General features: G+C 42.4%; 1 protein-coding gene across 1 annotated transcript in view; it reads left to right on the top strand.

Moving 5' to 3' along the window:
* Positions 1-16530: 16530 nt before the first annotated feature.
* The window catches only part of Jmy (junction mediating and regulatory protein, p53 cofactor), an 81388-nt gene continuing 75881 nt past the window's right edge, over positions 16531-22037 (top strand). Inside the window, exon 1 of the mRNA XM_046427664.2 lies at positions 16531-18090. Within this exon, the coding sequence (XP_046283620.1) occupies positions 17062-18090 (1029 nt within the window). The 5' untranslated portion in view covers positions 16531-17061. The remainder of the gene's footprint in view (positions 18091-22037) is intronic.

The raw sequence follows: 22037 nt of genomic DNA on the forward strand, positions 1-22037 counted from the left end.
CAGCCTCCAGATAACGGGGTTTACAGGCGTGCACCACCGTGCCCATCTCAGACTTTTTTTTCCTTAAGAAACAGAATTTACAGATACATTTGTGGTCCCCTAAGTCCCCTTCCCTGTTCTTAGACAGTACAATAAATTTGTTTATAATTCTTATGTATATTATTTTACTTTTCCTAGATATGACACACAACAATATATAGTTGTGTTGTTACTGAAAGCTCGGTCCTTGTCCCCATGCCAATCCAATAACGAGGACACGGTTTTGAGAAAAAGGAAAAGTAAGGTTTATTGCTTTGCTAGCACAGGAGAAACATAGGGCACTCCTGTCCCAGAGGCTGTGATTCTGCCCATCAATAGGAACACTTTTAAAGAGGTGATTCAACCGCTACATTCCATGTGTTCTCTGTTGAAGTTGAAATTCCCTTGTTAATATGGTGTTGCCAAAAGCTCAGTCCTTGTCCTCATGCCAATCCAATAATGAGGACAGTTAAGAAAAAGGAAAAAGATGGTTTATTCCTTTGCTAGCAAAGAACAGGGAACTCCTGTCCCAACAGCCCATCAGCAAGAATAGAGGGCTTTTATAGAGGTGATTTAGAGAAAATGAGATTAGAGAGGAGAGATCAGGAAGGAGAAGATCAGAAAAACGGGCAAGGAGAAGTTTGGGAAAAAGAAAAATATATATATAAGTTTCAAAGCCACAAGGGATATACTCAAAGAATCAGGTGAACCTGTTACAATGGGAGACACTCATTTCTAGATCTTCTGGTGCCAATGCAAAGTCTGGATTACTTTGTTCCTATGGTTGGTGTGTACTTGAGGACAGATAAATCTGCCTAAAATGGGGAAGAAAGGGAATGCTGTTTCCCCTGAGATTAGGGAGAGGGAGAAATAGGAAGGTGTAGGGAGAGAGGAAGAGAAAGAAACATGTCCATTTAAAAAATAAGTTGTAGTGGCAGAGCATCAAGGGCTATATTCAAAGCATGAAGTGGACAATGTTAGAGTGTTGTGAATGTTTTTAAATTTCAGAGAAATGATATACACAGTTGGTCTTGGAGGGGCACACACCTGTAATCCCAGCAACTCAGGAAGCCGAGGCTGGAGGACAGCAAGCTTGAAAGCCAGCCTATAATTTAGTAAGACCCTGTCTCAAAATTTAAAAATAAAAAAGATACAGCTCAATCCCCTGAGTTCAATCCCTAGTGCTGATTTTTTTTCCCTCTGTTTCTGACACGTAGTCATGATGATAGAAGAAGATCTAGTTCTTGATAGATGTCATACAAGTTTGTTCATTTTTTTTCTGAACATGTGTTTGTGGTATATTGCTTATATTTATTGATTGCTGTACGATGGAGATTTTGGTTGTTTCCAGATTTTTCCTATGATAAATAACATTACTATGAACCTTGTGGTAGACATAGAGGAGTAAGGCCCAGATTCTCCTCAAGGAAAGACTTGTTGCTTTAGCTGCTGACAGTATATACCTTCATTCCCTTTAGAGAATTGCTTTAGTTTCACTTAAGGTCATGGCTGGCAGGACTCCCCACTTTCAATGACCATGTACATGCATAAACTCCTTGCTCATTGTAGGAACATCTGGCTCCAGGGAGTCAGGGCTGTTGGGCTCCACCACTAATGGATGCCTCCCTCCCCCAAGTCCTCCTGTTCTTTCCCACCCATCTTTGTTGCTGTTGTTGTTGTTCTTTTTAGTTATACATGACAGTAGATGTAATTTGACATTATATGTACATGGAGTATAACTTCCCATTTTTGTGGTTGTACATTATGTGGCATTACACAGGTCGTGTATTCATACATGAACATAGGAAAATTATGTCCAGTTCATTCTACTGTTTTTCCTAACCCCCCCTCCTTCCCTTCATTCCCCTTTGTCTAATCCAAAGAACTTCTATTCTTCCATCCCCCCTCCATTATTGTGTGTTAACATGCCTATATTGTAGAGAACATTCCTCCCTTGGTTTTCAGGGATTGGCTTATCTCGCCTAGAATGATAGTCACCAGTCCTTATCCATTCATTTGTTGATGTTTGGTTCCATAGATTAGCTATTGTGGATTAAACTGTTACCAACATTGATGTGTCCTTGTTACAATAGCATGCTGATTTCAAGTCCTTTGGGTACTTGCTGAGGAGTGGAATAACTGGGCCAAATGATGGTTCCATTTTCTGAGGAATCTCCATACTGCTTTCCAGAGTGGCTGCACGGATTTGCAGTCCCACCAAGTATGAGTGTACCTCTGTAACAGTGTCGTCTTTATGCTTTGAATATAACCCTTGCTGTTCTGCCACTGCAATTTATTTTTAAAATGGACATGTTTCTTTCTCCTCCTCTCTGTGCTCCTCCCTAATCTCTATGCCTCCCTAATCTCAGGGGAAACAGCATTCCCTTTCTTCTCCATTTTAGACAGGTTTATCTGTCCTCAAGTACACACCAACCGTAGGAACAAAGTAATCCAGACTTCAGGATTGGCACCAGAAGATCTCTGAAATTACTGTCTCCCATATTAACAAGTGAATTACAACTCCAACAGAGAACATTTGAAATGTAGACTTTGAATCACCTTTTTAAAAGTGTTACTGCTGAAGGGCAAAATCATAACCTCTGGGACAGGAGTCCCCTGTGTTTCTCCTGTACTACTTGTAAGGTCCTTGCTTAGCATCTGGACAGGGCTTAAGTGACAGCCTTCATTTTAAGAAAAATTTCACTTTCCTACCCAAAGGCCTGTCTGAGAAAGGCTCACCACTTCCTCAAACCAACCCCACCCTTAACCACCCGCATTAGGACCTCCCCAAGCTCTAATCCCTGAGCCTGCCCCCAAAAAGTCAAAACCTATATTGCCTCTCTCCACCTATGAAAAGATGGCCTTTATTTGTCACATCCGACAAATAAACTCTTGTGTGTATCTCTGCCTGGTCTCTCTGTCCTTCATTTCTTGCTCACCCTCTCCCAGTTCCTCACAGTCCTTTCAGGGACAGCCCCTGTTTCTCCTTTGCTAGTAAAGCAACAAAACTTCATTTTCTTTATTTTATTTTACTGGGGGGGGAGTGCAGACAGTGGGTACCAGGGATTGAACTCAGGGGCACTTGACCACTGAGCCACATCCCCAGCCCTATTTTGTATTTTATTTAGAGACAGGGTCTCACTGACTTGCTTAGCACCTGGCTATTGCTGAGGCTGGCTTTGAATTCACTATCCTCCTGCCTCAGCCTCCCAAACCCACTAGGATCACTTCTTTTTTCTCAAAATTGTCCTTGAAGGGAAAACGAGAGAAAAGAGAGACGGGTAAGCAATAAATGAAAGACAGAGACCAGCAGTCAGGGCTGACAAATAAAGGCCATCTCCCTCCTATAGAAACAGGCTTTGGTTCTGGGATTTTTATAGGGCAGGCTCAGGAATCAGAGCTGAGCAGGTCCTAATGCAGGTGGTTGGTTGGGTTGGTATGAAGGAGTGGTGAGCCTTTCTCAGAAAGGCCCTTAGGCAGGAAAGCACAGTTTTTTTCTTAAAATGGCGGCTGTCACTTAAGACGGCTGTCCAGATGCTAAACAAGGACCTTATAGTCCTCATTATTGGCTTGACATTAGGGAAAAGGACTGAGCTTTCAGTAACAAGGTAATAATAAAAAAAAATACTGTTTTACATCAAGTTTTAGGATGGTGAGCATATCTCTTTAATTTCAGGAACTTGGAAGGACAAGACAGGAGGATGGCAAGTTTGAGTCCTCCTCAGCAACTAGGTGAGGCCCTATCTCAAAAAAAAAGGGGGTGGGGATGTGGCTCAGTGGTTTAATACCCATGGGTTCAATCCCCAGTACCAAAAATAAGTAAATAAATAAATAAAGGTGGGGGGAGACAGAGGCAGAAGTCAAAGTCAGAGTAAGAGATATGGCAACAGAAGTAGGATCTCTCCATTAGGAAAACTGTGATGTGCTGAGAAAAGAATCTGACCCGCTGTACCTCGCTTAGAAGTTGTAGGAAGAAGGCCACAAGTCCAGGAATGGGGTCAGCACCTGGAATCTAGAAAGAGAAAGGAAATAAATGGATTCAACTATAGGGCCTCCAGGGGGAATGCAGATACCCTGATCTTAGCCCAGTGAGCTCTATTTCAGAATTCTGAATTCTAGAACTCTAAGAGTTAATAATTTATTAATTATGTGGCACTTTAATGATGTTCTTTAAGACCAGGAATATTTGTTTTTTAGTCATTTAATAAGTTTGTGGTAATTTGTTACAGTATCCATAGAAAATGAATTCAAAACATATTTATAAAATAACAAGTATAATGATAGGAAAGTAAGAATAAATGTGTGCTTGGAAATGTGTATATTATTCTCTTTCTCAAAACATTTTTTAGAAATGTGGTTATCATTTCAGATTCTAGACTTCATTAAGTTAAACTCATATCCAGATTTTTTATATCAGGTGAAATGAGTACCAAGTGGGTACTAGGCAGTGAGAAAGAACATAATCTCCATGTAGAATTTAGCTCAGAGACAAAATAATAATAATAATAATAATAATAATAATAATAATAATAATAATAATTTCAAACAAAATAATGAAGATATATCCTGAAAATTGGTCTAAGAGAATCTGAAAATCTATTTCTAGTTTCTGAAAAACAAATCATGACAACACACTCCAACCAAAATCAAAAACTAGGACGTGAGCATCACATTCATAATCATATTTGTGTCCTCACTGTATCATGAATCAATGAAAAAATTTTGATATTATAGATGAGGTTTGTGGCAACCCTGAGAATATGTTTTCCAGATCTTTGACCATAATCTATAGACAGCCTAGGCTGCATTCAGAATCCACCACCCTTCCCACAGGCTGTTTCCAATCAATGACTGAGTGTAGCTTTGAGACAATCAGGCAAGACACAGCTCTTCAAATAGGCAGCTCTGGCCTGAGGACTTCCCACTGGTCTTGTGAATATGTCCTTAGAATGCATTGCACTCTGAGATGCTTCTACTGCAGCTTCCTTTCTTCCCTCCCTCCTCCACTTGGGTCAGACCTGCATCACAATCTGCCAGCTCTCCCTCTGGATTGGCTTCCTGTTCCTTTTCCCTCAGAGCTGTTCCCCCCGCCCAGATCTCTTGCACATGTAATTCCACTTAATATCTGCTTCTTGGGGGAGCCTTAACTAACCCAGTGTTTCAAAGGATTCCCCACATAGGACACTGAAAAGGGAAAGAGATAATTAAGGATTTGCTTAAAGACTTAGCTATAAGGATGTATAGTGGCAATTTATGTTATCCTGCCCTGGGTTAGAGCCCTAGCACTGAAAAAAAAAATTAAATGGTATCCTGAAGGGGATGAGATAAATTATTGTGTAAATGCACACTGGAATTCTTTTAAAAAATGATATTAAAGATAAGTATTAAGTGAAGAAGATAACTTACAGGTCAAAAGATCCCAGTGATATTTACAGTGGGATCTCACTTTTATAAATAAGCACAGTAAAAGCTTTAGAAAGCTATACACCAAAGTTGTTGTTGTTGTTTTGTGGGGCTGGGTTACTCTACTAATGTCCCACACCCCCAGCCCTTATTATTTTTTTAATTTGCTTTCTTTTTGTTTGGTTTTGGTACCAGGGTTTGAACCCAGGGACACTTCACCACAGAGCCACCTCCCCAGCCCTTTTTATTTTGAGACCTGGTCTCGCTGAGTTGCTGAGGGCCTCACTATGTTGCTGAGGCTGGCCTTGAACTCACGATTCTCCTGCCTCATCCTCCTGAGCCATTAGGATTATAGGTGTGTGCCACCGCACCCAGCTGTTTTCAAATTGTGAGGCAGTCTCCTTAAATTGCTTAAACTGGCCTCAAACAGGATCTTCCTGCTTTATCCTCCTGGGTTGCTGGGATTACAGGTATGCATCACTGCACCTGGCTGCACTAATGTTTTAAAAATAGTTATGTCTTGGTAACATTTAAAATGTCTTATTTTGGTTTATCTAAAGTTATAAATATGCCTGCATTCCAGGCCAGGTGCAGTGGCGCACGCCTGTCATTCCAGCAGCTCCAGAGGCTGAGACAGGAGGATCTTTGTTCAAAGCCAGCCTCAGCAAAATCGAGGTGCTAAGCAACTCAGTGAGACCCTGCCGCTAAATAAAATACAAAATTGGGCTTGGGATGTGGCTCAGTGGTTGAGTGCCTCTGAGTTCAATCCCCAGTACCCCCCTAAAAACAAAGAAAAAAAATATGCCTTTATTTGAGACAAGGAACACTGTAGGGATGAAAGACAAATGCACTTCTGAACCTTGGCTCATGGCCTGACAGCAGACCTCAGGAGGCTTGGTACCCTCCACCAGGGTCAGTTTTGCATCACTGAGGTCAGCGTACTCCATATGTGTTCACTGAAACAGCTGTGGTAACATATCTTTAGCACAGGGTAAAACGCTTCAGTCGTGCCCATTAGGATTCTCACCCCTGTAAATAACCAATAAAATGTGTTTCTTTTTTTCATTCAGAGAGCCAACATAATGTGTCTTCCTTCCTAAAAATACTGTCTGTGTTTTCACTCACCTGATTTTGATTTCATTTCCATCATCATCAGGTCAAAAGATCCCAGTGTCCAGCATCACACTGAGCATTCATTGTTCTTGTAATAACACGAAGTTTTTTTTTTTAAGCTTTATAGAGACTAAAGCCCTTTATGAAGTGTGCTTCAGAATTAGGGGTTGTTGTTGTTTCATTTGTTGTTGTTGATACTGGGGATTGAACCTAGGGGTGCTTTACCACTGAGCTACACTTCAGCCATTTTTCTGTTTTATATTGAGGCAGAGTCTCCTTAAATAGCAGAAGTTGGCCTCGAACATACAATTCTCTTACCTCAGCCTCTCGAGTCATTGAAATTACAGGCTTGGCCCACTGTGCCTAGCTAAAATAAGGTTTTTATTAGATGTAAATCTTGTCCACCTTCTAGCTCTCCCTGAATGCCTTTCTTTCTGAAGGCACCAGCTATATCCCAGATTGCCCCATTGCTACTGCCCTGCAGAGCCTGGTGGCCCCATGGCCCTCTTAGTCAGCCTCTGTGCTGAGTGGCTCTCCATTTCTAGGTTTCATTGAGACTCTGCACCGCAGAACACAAACTCTGGCTGCATGTTACAACTTGGATGTGTGAGCTCCCCATGGAGTGAAACTTGACTTTTGGGAAAATGAGAGTTGGGAAGGACCCAGACACATTGTCCCTATTTCTCCATTCCTTTCACTTCACTGAGCATGATTTTTTTTTTCCTTGCATTCCTTCTGGAGCAGCCTCTCTTGCTGAGGGAGAATGTGTGCTGAGTGACCGAGTTTCACATGGGTGCCAGTACCCTCAGGCTGCATTGCCATTGCCGAGCTTCTCTGCTTCTTCTTCTCATTTTGTCTTTTGTTCCTTGGTGTATTGGGGAGTTGTTGTAAAATCAGAAAAATTGGCTGATTGGTATCATGTAAAGCACTAAAAGGGATAGTGATGGCAGACACGGACAAACACCACTCAGACCTCAGTGATAGAGACTTGCAGGTGGGCATGCAGGTTGTGCCTCAGTGGTAGGTTGTCCCTGGGCTCAATCCCCAGTATTTGGGGGGAAAGAAGTAAAAATCTTGTTGCACAGAGTGTGGTGAGCTGTCAGCCCCTGGTTAATAACAACTGCCAGATTTGCTTCAGCTGTTGAGTTGAGGTCACTCTCTTCTTGAGGTGGCCTCCTACCCATGATCAATTGTGGCAATGGTAGTTGAGGTCACATTCTTTTGGGGGTGACTCCATGCAATGACTGAGCATGGCCAAGATACCAGGGCCTAGCCATTTCCACCCTGCTTACCACTCTTCTTAACAATCATGACTTCAGGCCTTCCACAATGAGCTGGCAGAGACTCATGAAATATGCACCACAGGATGATGATTCCCTTGTCCATCTCTGCCTCCTCCTTCGTTCACGTATAGGTATTCCTCCCCATGAATCCACGTAGTCCCCATTCTCTCTCGGTACCTGCTTCCCAGAGAACCCAGCTGATTGACTTAGTATCAGAAACCAGGTAGAAGATGCAGTTTGGTGACTGGATCACCCACCACCTGGCTAGCAACAAGCACACTGTTCTTGTTGTGGAAAGCTCAGTCCTTGTCCCTATGCCAATCCAATAACAAGGACACAGTTTTGAGAAAAAGGGAAAAGGTTTATTGCTTTGCTAGCAAAGGAGAAGCACAGGGGACTCCTGTCCTAGAGGCTGTGATTCTGCCCATCAGCAGGAAGCAGGGGTGGTGGTGGGGATGGGTTTAAGAGGTGATTCAGAGAAAACAGATTAGGGAGGAGAAATCAGGAAGGAGAGATTAGGAAAAAGAAGATTGGGGAGGGGAAGAACTGAGGAAAGGTTAGGGGAAAGAAGATCAAGGAGCAGACCATCAGGAAGGATAAGGTTAGGGAAAAGAAGGTCAAGGAGAAGAATGTTGGGAAAAAGAAAAAAAAAACATGTAAGTTTCAAAGACACAAGGGGTAGAGTCAAAGCATCAAATAAACCTTTGTTACATTCTAAGTAATGGGTTGAGTATCAAGAGCCCAGGCAAAAGGTGATAGTCCCATTTCTAAAATTCTCAATGAGGTGAGTTGAGACAAATGTACCAGCGGGATATATTGACTGTGCATCAATTTAAGCATTTAAAATGCAAGGTTAGTGAGAGAAGCTAGAAATATGTGGCCGACTGTCACAGTTGCCTTTCACAAGGGAGCTTATTCTGCTGTCAGGACCTTGGTTCCAAATTCTACATCCACCTTTTGCGGAACTTGCTAATCAGACTGAGATCACAGGAATGCACAGAGGCATCATGGCACATCTGGATGAAATGAGAGGGAAATGCCTAGAAGATCACTGACAATGGGAAGTTGAGAGACACCAAGGAATGAGCCATGCACCTGATTGACTTCTGACTCACAGAGAAATTGATCCCAAAGTTATTTCAAGTACTGGCCAATCAGCACCAAGGTCAAAATGGGGGCTACACAAGAATGTTGCAGACCCCAAACTGGAGTGAGCAGGACTGGGCTAAAATAGCAGTATTAGAGTGAGCAGTGATAGAATATAATTGGCATTGCCTCCCGTCCCTGACTCTGCTTCTCAGAGACAGCAACCTTACACTCCTAAACCAGGTAGGGCTGGGCCTATAGCAGGACCTCCATCAGAACCAGGAAGCAAGCGTCCACAGCTCCCACACAGTTAAAATGCCAAGGATTTACCAGTTGCTGAAGGATCTATGGCTCTCTTCAGTGCTCATGATCACAGGCCTTTATTGCTCTTTTAATGTCTGAAAAGAAATAGACTTAGAATCGTAAAATGGACAATCTTAATGGGGCCCTAGAAAATTTTAGAGAGCCAGATAGCCCTCTCTTTGCACAATAGATAAAATTCCTTACATGAATATTTTCTTAAACATAAGGGAAATACGAGTAATAGAATCAGAGGGTTGTTATGAACTTATATAGTCACCCTGTTGACTGAAAATGAAAAACTCTCGGTAATTGACATTGCTTATTGCCTTGGGATCGCTCTCTAGGGATAAGAAAAATGTAATGTCCAAGATAGCACCCCAGAAAATGATGAGAACTTACTACTAGGGCTACTCCTAGAAGCCTGGAAAAAGCAATGGCCTTCACAGATACTGAATTGAAATGCTTAACTTGACATGGTATGTGAAGAGGAAAAAAAGGGAGAAAAAGACTCAGGAAATAAGAATGCTAGAATGGATATATTAGGTGAAGCCAAAATAAAGAATGTGTTCCTCAGGAAAGTTCAAAGGACACATCATTCACCAAGGCAAATGTGCTGGTGGGGGGACCCCAGCACCATGAAGTTCAGTTTGGCTCTCTGCAGGACAGGGTTAAGGGCAACAGAAGTGGTCATAGAATTCTGGCTTACAGATATCAAGCAGGATGAAAAGGCCAAAGCAACAGAGACCATCAACATCAGAAACCAGAGGGTCCCAGTGTCCACAGTTATAATATACTTAATAGAACTACCCCTAATCCCTATGGACAAAATAGCTAGGCAGCCAATAGTCACAGATCAATATATAAAATCAAACTAGAGTAAGAGTGATGAACAGGAGGTTGAAAGCAGTTACCCCCAGAAAATGTCTCTTGCCCAGATTCTGGACATAAACTAGTTTTCAGTTTTTGAACCTGGTGACCATTTTCAAAAGAGCTGGTTGAATCCCAGAGGGAAGAATCCAGCAGAACCTCAGTGCTGCCCCAGGAGGTTCTCTGACTTTCACAGGGTTTATCTCCCACTCTCTAGTGCACATGTGCCTTATCAAGGACTCCAGCATGTTCGAACCTTCTACTTATCCCGTCATATAGGCACAATGTTATCGATGTGATGAATCAATGTGTACTTGAATGACTATTTACTGGGGTAATGAGAATACTCAGAAATTTCAAGGACTATTAGAGACAGGGTGCAAAGTGACACTGATACCTGATGACCTGAAACTTCATCATAGACTCTGTGCTAGAGTAGAGGCATACAGGTAAGGCCCAGGACTCTTGACCAAAAGATGAGTCCCAGGGTTCTGTGAAACACCTGATGGTCATTTCCCTGGTCCACAGATGTGACTAGGATAGATATGTTTGGCAGTTTGAGTAGCCCACACATTAGACCTATGGTGAGAGCTATCTTAGTGGGGAGGGCCAAGAAGAAGCCTCCAAAACTGCTTCTTTTCCACCCACGAAAAGAACATATCAAAAGCAGTATAACACTTCCAGAGATGGTAGAAATTTGTGCCACTCTTAAAGATTCAGGCATGGTGGTCCTTATCATACCCCTGTTTGATTTGCTGGTCTGGTCCTTTGCAGAAGCCAGATGGATCCTAGAGACTATTGCTAGCTCAACCACAAAATAGCTCTGATCACAGCTGCTAAGCCAGATGTTGCTAGAACATATAATAAAATCTCTGGTATGTAGGATGAAGCTATTGATTTGACAAATGTGTTCTTTTCTATCTCAGCCAGGGAAGAAGATCAGAAACAGTTTGCTCCAGGGCCATGTTAACTTTTCCAACCATCTGTCATAATAGAGCCTGAAGACATCTGGACCATCTGGACATATCACAGAACTTCACATTGATTCATTACATTGATGACATCATGCTGATCTGACAGGATAAGTAAAGGGTGCTAACATGCTGGAGTCCCTTGACTGTAAGTCACATGTGTACTAGAGACAGGGAAATAAACCCTAAAAAAGTCAGATACTTGCCAATGCAGTAAAATTTCTCCACATTCTGTGATCAGGTGCACTCCAGGACATTCTCTTAAAAGTCAGACATCACTCTATCATATATGAACTGCTATAATGAAGGAAGCACAAGGCCTATTAAGGCCTCTTCAGGCTTTGAAGGCAACACATTACATACCTAGGAAAACTGCTTCAGCCTATATCTCAGGTGATATGGAAAGCTGCCTGGTTTAAATGAAGCTCAGAATAGAATGGCTCTGCGGCAGGTCCTGGCTACAGGGCATGCAGCCCTGCAGCTTGGGACAAATGATTCCAGTTCACTCTTTATTATTCAAGATATCAATAGTAGAAAAAGCTATGCTGTAAAGTTTAAGGAAAGCCCCAGTAGAAGAATCATCAACGGCTGCTGTGTTTTGGAGCTTGGTCACACCATCTGCAGGAGAGGATTAAACCTCCTTTTTTGGCAATAACAATAATTAAATTCAGAACCCTGCACATGCTAGGCAAGAGCTTGACCATTGCACTATACCCCAGACCCTGAGTTATAACTCTTTGATAAAACAGTATGTTAATGGCCCTGATAGAATTGGAACACTTGACCTTAGGATGCAAGGTGACAATGAATCTGGAATTGCCTACATGTATTGGGGAAAAGTCACAAAGTCAGGTAGGCTCAGTAGCAATCCATCCATCACAAAATGGAAAAATGCTCTTTTAAATTTTGTGACAGGATCTCGATAAATTGCTTAGGGCCTTGCTAGCTGACCTTGAACTTAAAATTCTTCTGCCTCAGCCTCTGGAGTTTCCGGGATTATAGGTGTGTGTTACTGAGCCCAGCTACAAAATGGAAATTATATATCTGGGACTGAACATGAATGGGAAGAGATGACACAAACAAGTGATGTGAGCAATGAATCTAGAACCCCATGACATCTACTAAGCGCCATCATAGCATTCACTATGTAGCAGCATCCCTCTTCAGATCAAATCCATGGCCATATGGGACTCTCATTCAATCAGTTAAAAAAAAAAGAGGAAAACCCCTAAACCCCTAACTTGTTTAATAGATAGATTGGTTCTTTACGTAGGCAAAAAAAAAAAAAAGATGTCTGCAAAATAGTCTTATTCAGGGGTGACTGTGAAAGACAGTGATAATACATTGTTTGAAAGAAGTCCTCTCAATGGGCAGAGCTTCAGTAGGTGGTCATACTTTGTGTGATAGGAGAAGTGTCCTAGAGGGAGATTGCATATGGACTCATGGACAATGGTAAATGATCAGGAGCCTGTAAGAAGAAAACTAGATATTGAGACAAGAAGGTCTAGGGAAGAAGTATGTACCTGGACATATAAGAGTGGGCAGAATGTGTGAAGATTTTTTTTTAAAATCACCTATTAATGCCAACCAGAAAGTACCTGAACAGCATGGACACCAAACAGCCACATAGACAAAATAATTGGACTAATTCACTGGCATGAGAGGCAAATGGATGTCATGGCCACAATGCAAGAGATGGAAGCTGTGCATGGGTTGAAAAACATGGATTCCCACTTACCAAGGCTGATCTAGTGATCACTTTTTTTTTGAAAGTTTAACCTACCAGCATCAGACAATAATGCAGAACCTCTAATTTGGCATTGTTCCTTGAGAAGACCAACCAGTCATTTGGTATCAAAGAGACTACTACATGGGACCCTTTTCTCCTGGGAAAGGGTTCCCCCCTCCCCAGAGAAATAGTTATTTCATTTGGGTCTGTCTTTGCCTTTCCTGCCCACAGGTCTTAGCACCATTATCAAGCCATTTACAGAAAGCTTAATCTATGGACTTGAAAAACTATAGTATCCAACTATATTTTTTTTACAGACCCACTGGTTATGCCATATAGTGCTATATAATTTAGCCACTAGAGGCTACTGCCTAGAGTGTTGGCATGTTTGCTGGAAGTGCAGCTGAAACACTGAGAAAGCAGTACACTGCAAGGTCAGGGTAACATGACATGGTATAGATAGTAAATAACTGATCTTTATAAGGCACCATATCCCCAGTAGGAAGAATACATTCCTAAGTCTGGGAACTAAGAGGAAGAACCAGGAGTCACTTTATTTGCCACACTTTTAGAGATACCCACCTTCCAAGGGATTCCCACAGTTTTGGATTCTATAGGATTAGAGATCCTAATCCCCATCATGGGTGAATTTTTGCCTGGAGACATAGCAAAGCTCCCATTGAGCTATAGGTTACCACTTCCACTTGCACACTTTGGGCTCTCTAGTCAGGGCAAGAGGAAGAGACACTATTTTGTCAGGGTCAAGGACCCTAATCAGTAGTAAAAGATAGGATGGCTATTATGTGATGGGAGCAGAGAGGAATGTGTATGGAACAGAAGAGGCACATTCTTAACTAACTGTAACAAATAATGGTGACATCGTGGTAGAGGCTAAACATTAGTAAAATAACCAGAGTTCAGACCTCACAGGAATGAGGATTTGGGATACAGCAGCAGGTGAGCTATTAATGCTAACAGAGGGCCACAGGACTTTGAAATACAGAGTGAAGGAGGGAGGTAATGAGTACCAACTATGTACTCATAAAATCAACTATGTAGGCATGGAGGCTGTACTTCATCCAGCTAACCTTCCTCTTTTAAGTTACCCCTTAGGAGGAGAGGCCTACCACAACCCTGGAGAAGCCACTCCCCAAATATTTTTATGAAGTGGATCCAACTGGTCTATATGGTAAACTGTGATGGATGTGAAGATGTGTTAATCAAGTTTTCCTTCAAGTAAAGGGCTCACTCCTCAGCTGTAAGAGGTGTGATAAATTGACAATCCCCAGCTGTTGATGCCTTCTGAGTTAGCTTCAGGTTTTCATCCTGTGCTTTTCTCAGGGTGGTTCCCAGCCAATGACTGAGCAAGGCCTTTTGCCACTCAATGGGGAAATTCTGTGAAAGAAAATCTTTTATGTGGACAATCTATGTGATCAGCCTACTCAATCTGACTTCTGCTCCTTTTTTTTTTTTTTCACACATGTTCCCTTCACCTCCAATAAGCTTGTGTGTTTCTAACTTCTCTTCAGTATCTACTTCTGGGGCAATCTAACTGGAATAGTGGTGGATTGGAATTAGGCCCCTGAACTCCACATTCTCTGCTCCCAAACTTGGGATGGGTGACCAGACTCATCAGAACTGCTGTTTTCTCATATGTACAATTAAAGATACTTATTTCTTTCATATCCACATTACCACAGTTATTATGAGGATAAAATGAACACATGCAGGGAAATGCCATGCAATTTGAAAGTCACTATGTAAACTGTCACAGTTTTTATTAAAAGAATTAAAGTGCAAAGCATGATGGCACATGCCTGTAATCCCACCTACTAAAAAGACTGAGGTAGGAAGATCACAAGTTAGATGCAGGCCTGGACAACTTAATGAGACCCTGTCTCAAGATAACAAAATAAACAAAAAGGGCTGTGAATGTAGCTCAGTGGCAGAATGATTGTCTTGTACATATCAGTTCAGTTTCCAGTACTGCAAAAAAAAAAAAAAAAAGGTTTAAAGAGTTAAAGCATTTCCCAGGTTACCAAACAATGCTCGACAGTTTAAAAAAACTCAGATAATAGTTTTCAAGTCCTTTGAAAGCTGGTATGATGCATGCAGGTTTTCTGTAGCTCTATTTATTCCCAGGGAGTAATTTATACACCTAGATATCCTGTTTGACAATCAGATACAGACCTAAACAAAGAATCGTAGAGTACTGCAGTAAGCTGTTGTGTTTTGGTTTGTTTCTTTTCATTTCTAGGATAACAATTTTTACTAAGAGGAAACAAGAAACGTTGAAATATCTCTTTTGACAAACACAGAGGCTAGAGGGTTTTTTTTTAAAACACTTAATATCCATGTGATCATGAACCAATTTTTTTTCTGACTTTCTTGTAATATGATGCAATTTTATATTTGGGGGTAAGTTTTATAATGTTACAATCTTAACATGCATGTAAACAACATATTTCCTATAGTTTTGCACTTATTCTCTGTATTCTTGTTCATTGAACAAAAAGACCTAGTGATCAGGCCAGTTACTTTATCAGAAACATTTTTAGCAGTTACTTTTTCATAAAAAAGAAGGGAAAATTTTCTATAAAGTGCTATTGTTTGCTTAGCTGGCAACTCTGATTTGCAGTGGGTTTTCTCTCTTCCAGGCTTTTAAAAGGCATTTCTTTGATTTGCATTTAAGGGTTAACACAAGTTGTTACAAACTTTGAAAACTTGTGGTTTAATATGAAGAATTAATAACCACAACCACAAAAGTGGGAAGTTATACTCCATGTATGCACGATATGCCAAAAGACATCTACAGTCATATATAACTAAAAAGAATTTTTAAAAATTTAAAAAGAAATGTTCTTACACATATTATAGAAATATGGATAAAAGAATAATTCCCTAATACTCTACCATGGTACAGAATACCTGCACTGTGACTTAGACACTAATAGGAAAGGGAATGTCAATAATAGAAACGATTATAAAATCTACTAGGCAAATTTAATGTTTTCATCATGGTTTCATGTGAATAGCAGAATTCTTCAGATTGATATGACATTTTGTATGTGCATTCTGGGAACTCTGATAATTGAATACAACTTCAAAAAGGCTAACACCCAGTGACCTCCAAATGGGGTTCATAGAACAGTACACAATGATGAAACCTGAAGCAATAAAACACCGATGAACTGAAATATAAACATTTCGTGCTCCCAGGACATGGCTGAATTTTCATTTCATTTTGTTTTAGAATTCTACTAGGCTGTCTTCAGACATCTTCTTTCATATCTTAAGTGTTGTCTGAGGGATCTTAGGGGAGAATCCCAGTTTGGAGGAACCCCATAAAGTTAGCACCTAGTTCCTATACTGTAACAGGGTGTTTCTTTCTGAACATAGTTGTCTATTTGATTCCCACAGAGCGCATGAAGTCAAATTTACACGTGAGGGTCCCTTTGCCTGGAGTTCTAAATATCTCAGTTCCTCCACCTTTTCGCCTTTCCCCTGGGTTTGGAGGCCACCTGTGCCACTGGGCACACCTTCGATTCTCACGGTGCCTGGAGCTTGCAGGCTGCAGGCTCCGACCCCGGGAAGGAGGGGCTAAGCGGAAAGAAACTAAGAGTCGGGAGCGCTGCCGCTCACAGGCAGCACTGGGGGACGCGGAGGGGCGGGGCGGCGCGCGCGCTCCGCCGCCGCCGCCGCCGCCGCGTCACCAGCGTGCGGCACGTGCCCATGTTTACGTCCCTCGTGGAGCCGCCGACGTCAGCAGCTTAATGGCAACATTGTGGCGATGCTGAGGCGCAGAGTTTAGGAGACGCGTCTACCGTGAGGCCGGCTCCGCTCGGTGGGCAGGAAGAAGAGCAGGGGCGGGGAGGTCGGCCCGGCGAGCGGCGGTGATACACAGCCCGCCGGCCCGGCCCGGCCTTGCAGCGCCGGCTTTTCGTCTCCGGAGTGCTGCAGGCGCAGCTCCGCGGCCTCGCGCGGGGGGCGGTCGGGCAGCCGCGAGGCGCTGCCGCAGCGCCGGGCTTGTAAACAGATCCGGCCGCACGTGACCATGTGAACTACCTGCTCCGGGGACGCGTATTGTCTCTCCTGCGAGCCGCACCACAAAGGAGCTCGGCGGTTCGAGTGCAGAGGGGCCGGCGAGCGAGCGCAGAGAGCCGGCCGGCGCGCTAAGATGGCTGAAGGCGCCCGGAGAGGGTGAGCGGGGGGCGCGGTGCAGCCAGCCACCGAGACTTCAGGCGGGTAGGGCTTCGGCCCTCCCCCGCGGCCGGGCGCCGCAGCCACCATGTCTTTCGCTCTGGAGGAGACGCTCGAGTCGGACTGGGTGGCTGTGCGGCCCCATGTGTTCGATGAGCGCGAGAAGCACAAGTTCGTCTTCATTGTGGCCTGGAACGAGATCGAAGGCAAGTTTGCCATAACCTGCCACAACCGGACAGCCCAGAGGCAGAGGAGCGGCTCCCGGGAACAGGCGGGGACTCGAGGGGGTGCCGAGGCTGGCGTACCCGTGTCCGACGGGACCCGCGGGCCAGGCAGCCCGATGGGCAAGGGACGGCCTGAGGCCACAGGCTCTGCGACTCCGGTCCGGAGCCCTGGGTCCCGGAGGAGTCCGACCTGGGCGGAGGGAGGATCTCCGCGGAGCGCGCGCTGCCTTCGGGGGGACCCGCCGCAGCGGAGCCCGGCCGGCAGAGGAGCGGAGAGTCTTCTCAGGAGCCCTGCGCGGGCCAAGGCCGGCCCGGTCCGAAAAGGAGTGCAAGCCAGAGATGCGGCAGGGTCAGCCACTGCTACCCAACCGGCGCCCAAGGAGGCCCTGGTGTCCTCTGTGCGAGTTGTGAGCGCCTCCGGGGCGGTCTCCGAGGAGATCGAAGTCCTGGAAATGGTTAGGGAAGACGAGACGCCCTTGGCGCTCTCCGACGCGGAGCAGCCGCCTCCCGCGGCCGAGCCGGAGTCTCCGGCTGAAGAGTGCAGCTGGGCCGGGCTCTTTTCCTTTCAGGATCTGCGCGCCGTGCACCAGCAGCTGTGTTCTGTGAACTCGCAGCTGGAGCCGTGCCTGCCAGTGTTCCCCGAGGAACCCTCCGGCATGTGGACCGTGCTGTTCGGGGGCGCGCCTGAGATGACAGAGCAGGAGATCGATACTCTGTGTTACCAGCTCCAGGTCTACCTGGGCCACGGCCTGGACACCTGTGGCTGGAAGATCCTCTCTCAGGTGCTCTTCACCGAGACCGACGATCCTGAGGAGTATTACGAAAGCCTCAGCGAGCTTCGACAGAAGGGCTACGAAGAAGTGCTTCAGCGGGCCAGGAAGCGTATCCAGGAGGTGAGAACCTAGTTTGTGTTGTTGTTAACGCGTTTGGTTCCTCACTACTAAAGGCTGGAGCCAGGGTCTGGGATGTGCGCCTTTGGGATGGTTGGTTTTCTTCAAACGGGAAAAGGAAAAGAGGTGTTCTGATCGCTCTTCCCATTCGTTTCTTTTAGTGGCTTATTTTAAAGTTATTTGTTTCTGTGAAGGCCTTTTTTGATAAGAATTAGATTTGCTTCCCCATTTACTAAATACATGCTATGTAATAAGTGCACTCTGTTTACAACTCAGCGTTGGTAATGAGATTAAAGCCACTGAGAAAAAAGGTATTCTGTAATCATAGATTAAATGAACATTACTTATGTCCCCAAAACTTTTTCCAATAACTGCCCAGATGTCAACTCTTTCCTGGTGTCATTTCTTTACTTGAGATAGTTTGTCTCAAGAAGCAAAATTGATCTTATGTTTTCTTTTTATGCAGTCTGTTGATGCAGGCAAATTTTAAATTCATTTTGTTTTTTGGATGTTCAAACACTGAGTTATACCCCCAGCCCTAAATTTGATTTTTTAATGAGTGATCTGTCCAAATTTAAAAAGAACTGACAATTGGATGCAAATTTATTTTTAGGATGTCTCAAGTCTTTACAGATGATTCAGGTTTCAGTCATGTTTTAGGGAGGAAAAAAAAAGGTCCTAGAAAGTAATGCTTATTATACTTTCTTATTTAAAATAAGTAAATGAAGTATAAAAGTTTTCAGTCCTTAAGATAACAGGAAATAAAGGGGGAAAATGCCAATATGGCCTTTTTACTAAAAAAGGATTTTAAAAGTTTCCTCTAATGGACAGTACAGGTAGCTTCTCAAGCAAGTTACTGTTAAAAAGTATTGGTAAAAATTAAGGTTAGATTTGAGATGGGGAAATGCCCTCTTTTATGGTGTTTTTATTCTTTAGATTGTGATATCATTTGTCTATGTATGTCTAATATTTGAATCTTGCTATTAGGCCAGGGTACTGAAGCCTCCTGGTTTCTCTGTTCAGCAAGAGGTGTATTTTATTGTCGGACTTGAATATTTAGTAAACAGTTCTTTTTTCTTCTACCACAGGACTTTTTACAATGTCCTATATACAGAATTCACTCCTTTCTGTTGGTTTGGTTTATGCTAAATGTCACTCACTCATAACTTGACTCTAGATTCCAGAAATCTTTTTTTTTTTTTTTTTCTCCCTTTTGTATCTTCTGATGTCTTTTCTACCTTAAATTATTCTTGGAAAGAAGGGATGGAAATCACATTCTTTCTAGTGTTTTAATCTGTAGATCTTTTAAACTGTAAGACCAAAGTTAGTATTTCTTTCTTTTGCTCAGTTACAGAGTAATATTATAGTAGTTTTTTTTTTCAAACTAGTAATTTTTCATCCCTTATTGAATAGACCTTTCTGATTTTAACTTTCAGGGTATTCAGAAAAAGGAACTCTTTCTGGATTCAAATGGGTCAAAAATGAGCTGCCAAAAATAGTTTTCTCAAACTCATTAATAGGGTTACATTTTTCAAAAATAATATATTTTATTATAATATATTTTCCTAATTAATGTATTTTCTTATTTAAAATATTGACTTTGTGTTTTATTTTCTTTGATAGCAAAAAGTTAAACTTTTTTTTTTTTGTAGACTAGGAATTGAACCCAGGGATACTCCATCTCCAACTCTTTTCATTTTTATATTTAGATAGGGTACTGCTAAATTGCCTCAGCTGGCCTCAAACTTGTGATCCTCCTGCCTCCTCCTCCAGAGTCTCTGGGATTATGGGTTTATGCCTCCATGCCCAGCTAAAAAAGATTAAAATTTTAGGAGTATTTTGTGTTTTGGGAACCAACTCAAATATTGTAAACTCAAACCATAAATACATAACTTTTGGTCCTTCACACAGTTTGCTTGAACAGTATTTTAAAAATATCAGAGACAACAAATTTGTTTATAATGCCTACCTTCATTTGTACTGGAAGATTATATTGAAATTTAGACCTGTTTTGGGGAAAGCATTATGTGGTTGATTAATGATGTCTGCCATGAGCATGGTATTGAAAGTGTATATGGGACACTGCCATGTATTTGTGTTCTGGCTGCTTAAAATTTTTGCTATCTTAATAGTTTGCAGTAGTTTTTTAGTTGTTTGTTTTGTTTTTGATTTGTTTATGGTGCTGGGGAAAGAACCCAGGACCCTGCACATGCTAGGCAAGTGATCTAGTACTGAACTATGCCTCCAGCCTCAGTAGTTAACATTTCTTAAGATAAAATCTGTATGGAAGTTGTGTCTTGTTTGTATTAATTCTGCGGCCAGCATTTAGTAATTCCACCTAATTCAGTGTTGTTTATTCCCAGCTCTCAAGTTTATTCAGCTTGTGGAATTAGGGATAACTTTTAGCAGATATATTACTTAGAAAATTTAGTCCTTTGATCATGTTTTTCCTTCTTTAATTTCTGTCTTTTTTTGTGGTACCACAGAACTACAGGATATCCTCAGCCCTTGTCTCCTTCAGTTGCTGAGGCTGTACTCAAACTTGTGATCTTCCTGAGTAACTGGGCAGGCTTGTGCCACCTTGCCAACTCTACACCTGTTTTTGTTTAAAATGACCACTAAATTGTTGAAAGGAGATTTGGTGGTGGTGGTTTTTTGCTGTGCTGGGAATAGAACACAGGGTCTCAGGCATGCTAGGCAGGCACTCTCCCACTGGACTATGTCCCCAGCTTCTCACACCTTAATCCCCTTCCTGTCCCCCACACCTTTTAAAATAAAACAGACTGTTCAACTAGATTGTAAATTTTGTAAGATACAAGTAGATTGAAAACTTTGCAAGGCCACTGGCGGCCTTGACAGTATCTTGGTGTTCTCTTCTTTACTGCCCCTTCTTCATAAAATGTGAGCACTGTTAATGTTAGTAGATAAAAGGACACCAGGGTTTTCTTTTACGATTACAAGAGTTTATAGGATATGGAAGATGTATATTTCTAAGGCAAAGTGTGTAAATACAATTTCTGTAAAATGATAAACATAATTTTTGAGGGGCTATGATTTAAAAGATAGGAGAAAAAGCTCTGGAAATTACTAATAACTTTTAAAATAAGAGGTCTTTATTTGGGGTTGGTGAATTCCCCATAAAAGGGCAATGGATGGGATAATGAAATGAGGCACTCTTAAGTAGCCTGCAAAGTATTACATATGTCAGCTGTGAGCATTATTGGAGATAAGGGCTTTTACCAACTTAAAAAAAAAAATTTTTGTCATAGATGAACACAGTACCTTTTTTTTGTTTGTTTGTTACCAGGGCACTCAACCACTGAGCCATATCCCCAGCCCTATTTTGTATTTTATTTAGAGACAAAGTCCCACCGAGTTGCTTAGCACCTGATTTTGTTGATACTGGCTTTGAACTCTTGATCCTCCTGTCTCAGCCTCCTGAGCCACTGGGATTACAGGTGTGCACCACTGCACCAGGCATGATACCTTTATTTTTTTATTTTTTATTTTTAGTTGTAGTTGGACACAACTGTAGTTGGACATAATTTTATTTATTTATTGTTATGTGGTGCTGAGGATCAAACCCAGCGCCTCCTATGTGCTAGGCGAGCTCTGTTTCACTGAGCCACAACCCCAGCCCCACAATGTCTTATTTTTATTTATTTTATGTGGTGCTGAGGATGGAACCCAGGACCTCACATGGGCCAGGCAAGTGCTGTACCACTGAGCTACAACCTCATTCCCTTTCATCAAACTTTTAAAAGGTGTTCCTCAAATAGTTTTAAAAACCCTGTTGTAAATTATTTTTGAATTTATGGCACCTCTATGGGAGTTCAATTTTTGGAATATTCTTTGAGATTTCATAAGGGATCTTAAGAAGTACTCCCATATCTTTGTTTTCTGTTTAAAGTCTTTGTAAATGATTCATTACTTTGGTCAGTTGACTGAAA

This window comes from Marmota monax, unplaced genomic scaffold (assembly GCF_021218885.2).
Source record: "Marmota monax isolate L192 unplaced genomic scaffold, Marmota_monax_Labrador192_F-V1.1 WCK01_AAM20220418_F8-fsc00018, whole genome shotgun sequence".
NCBI classification, from domain to species: Eukaryota; Metazoa; Chordata; class Mammalia; order Rodentia; family Sciuridae; genus Marmota; species Marmota monax.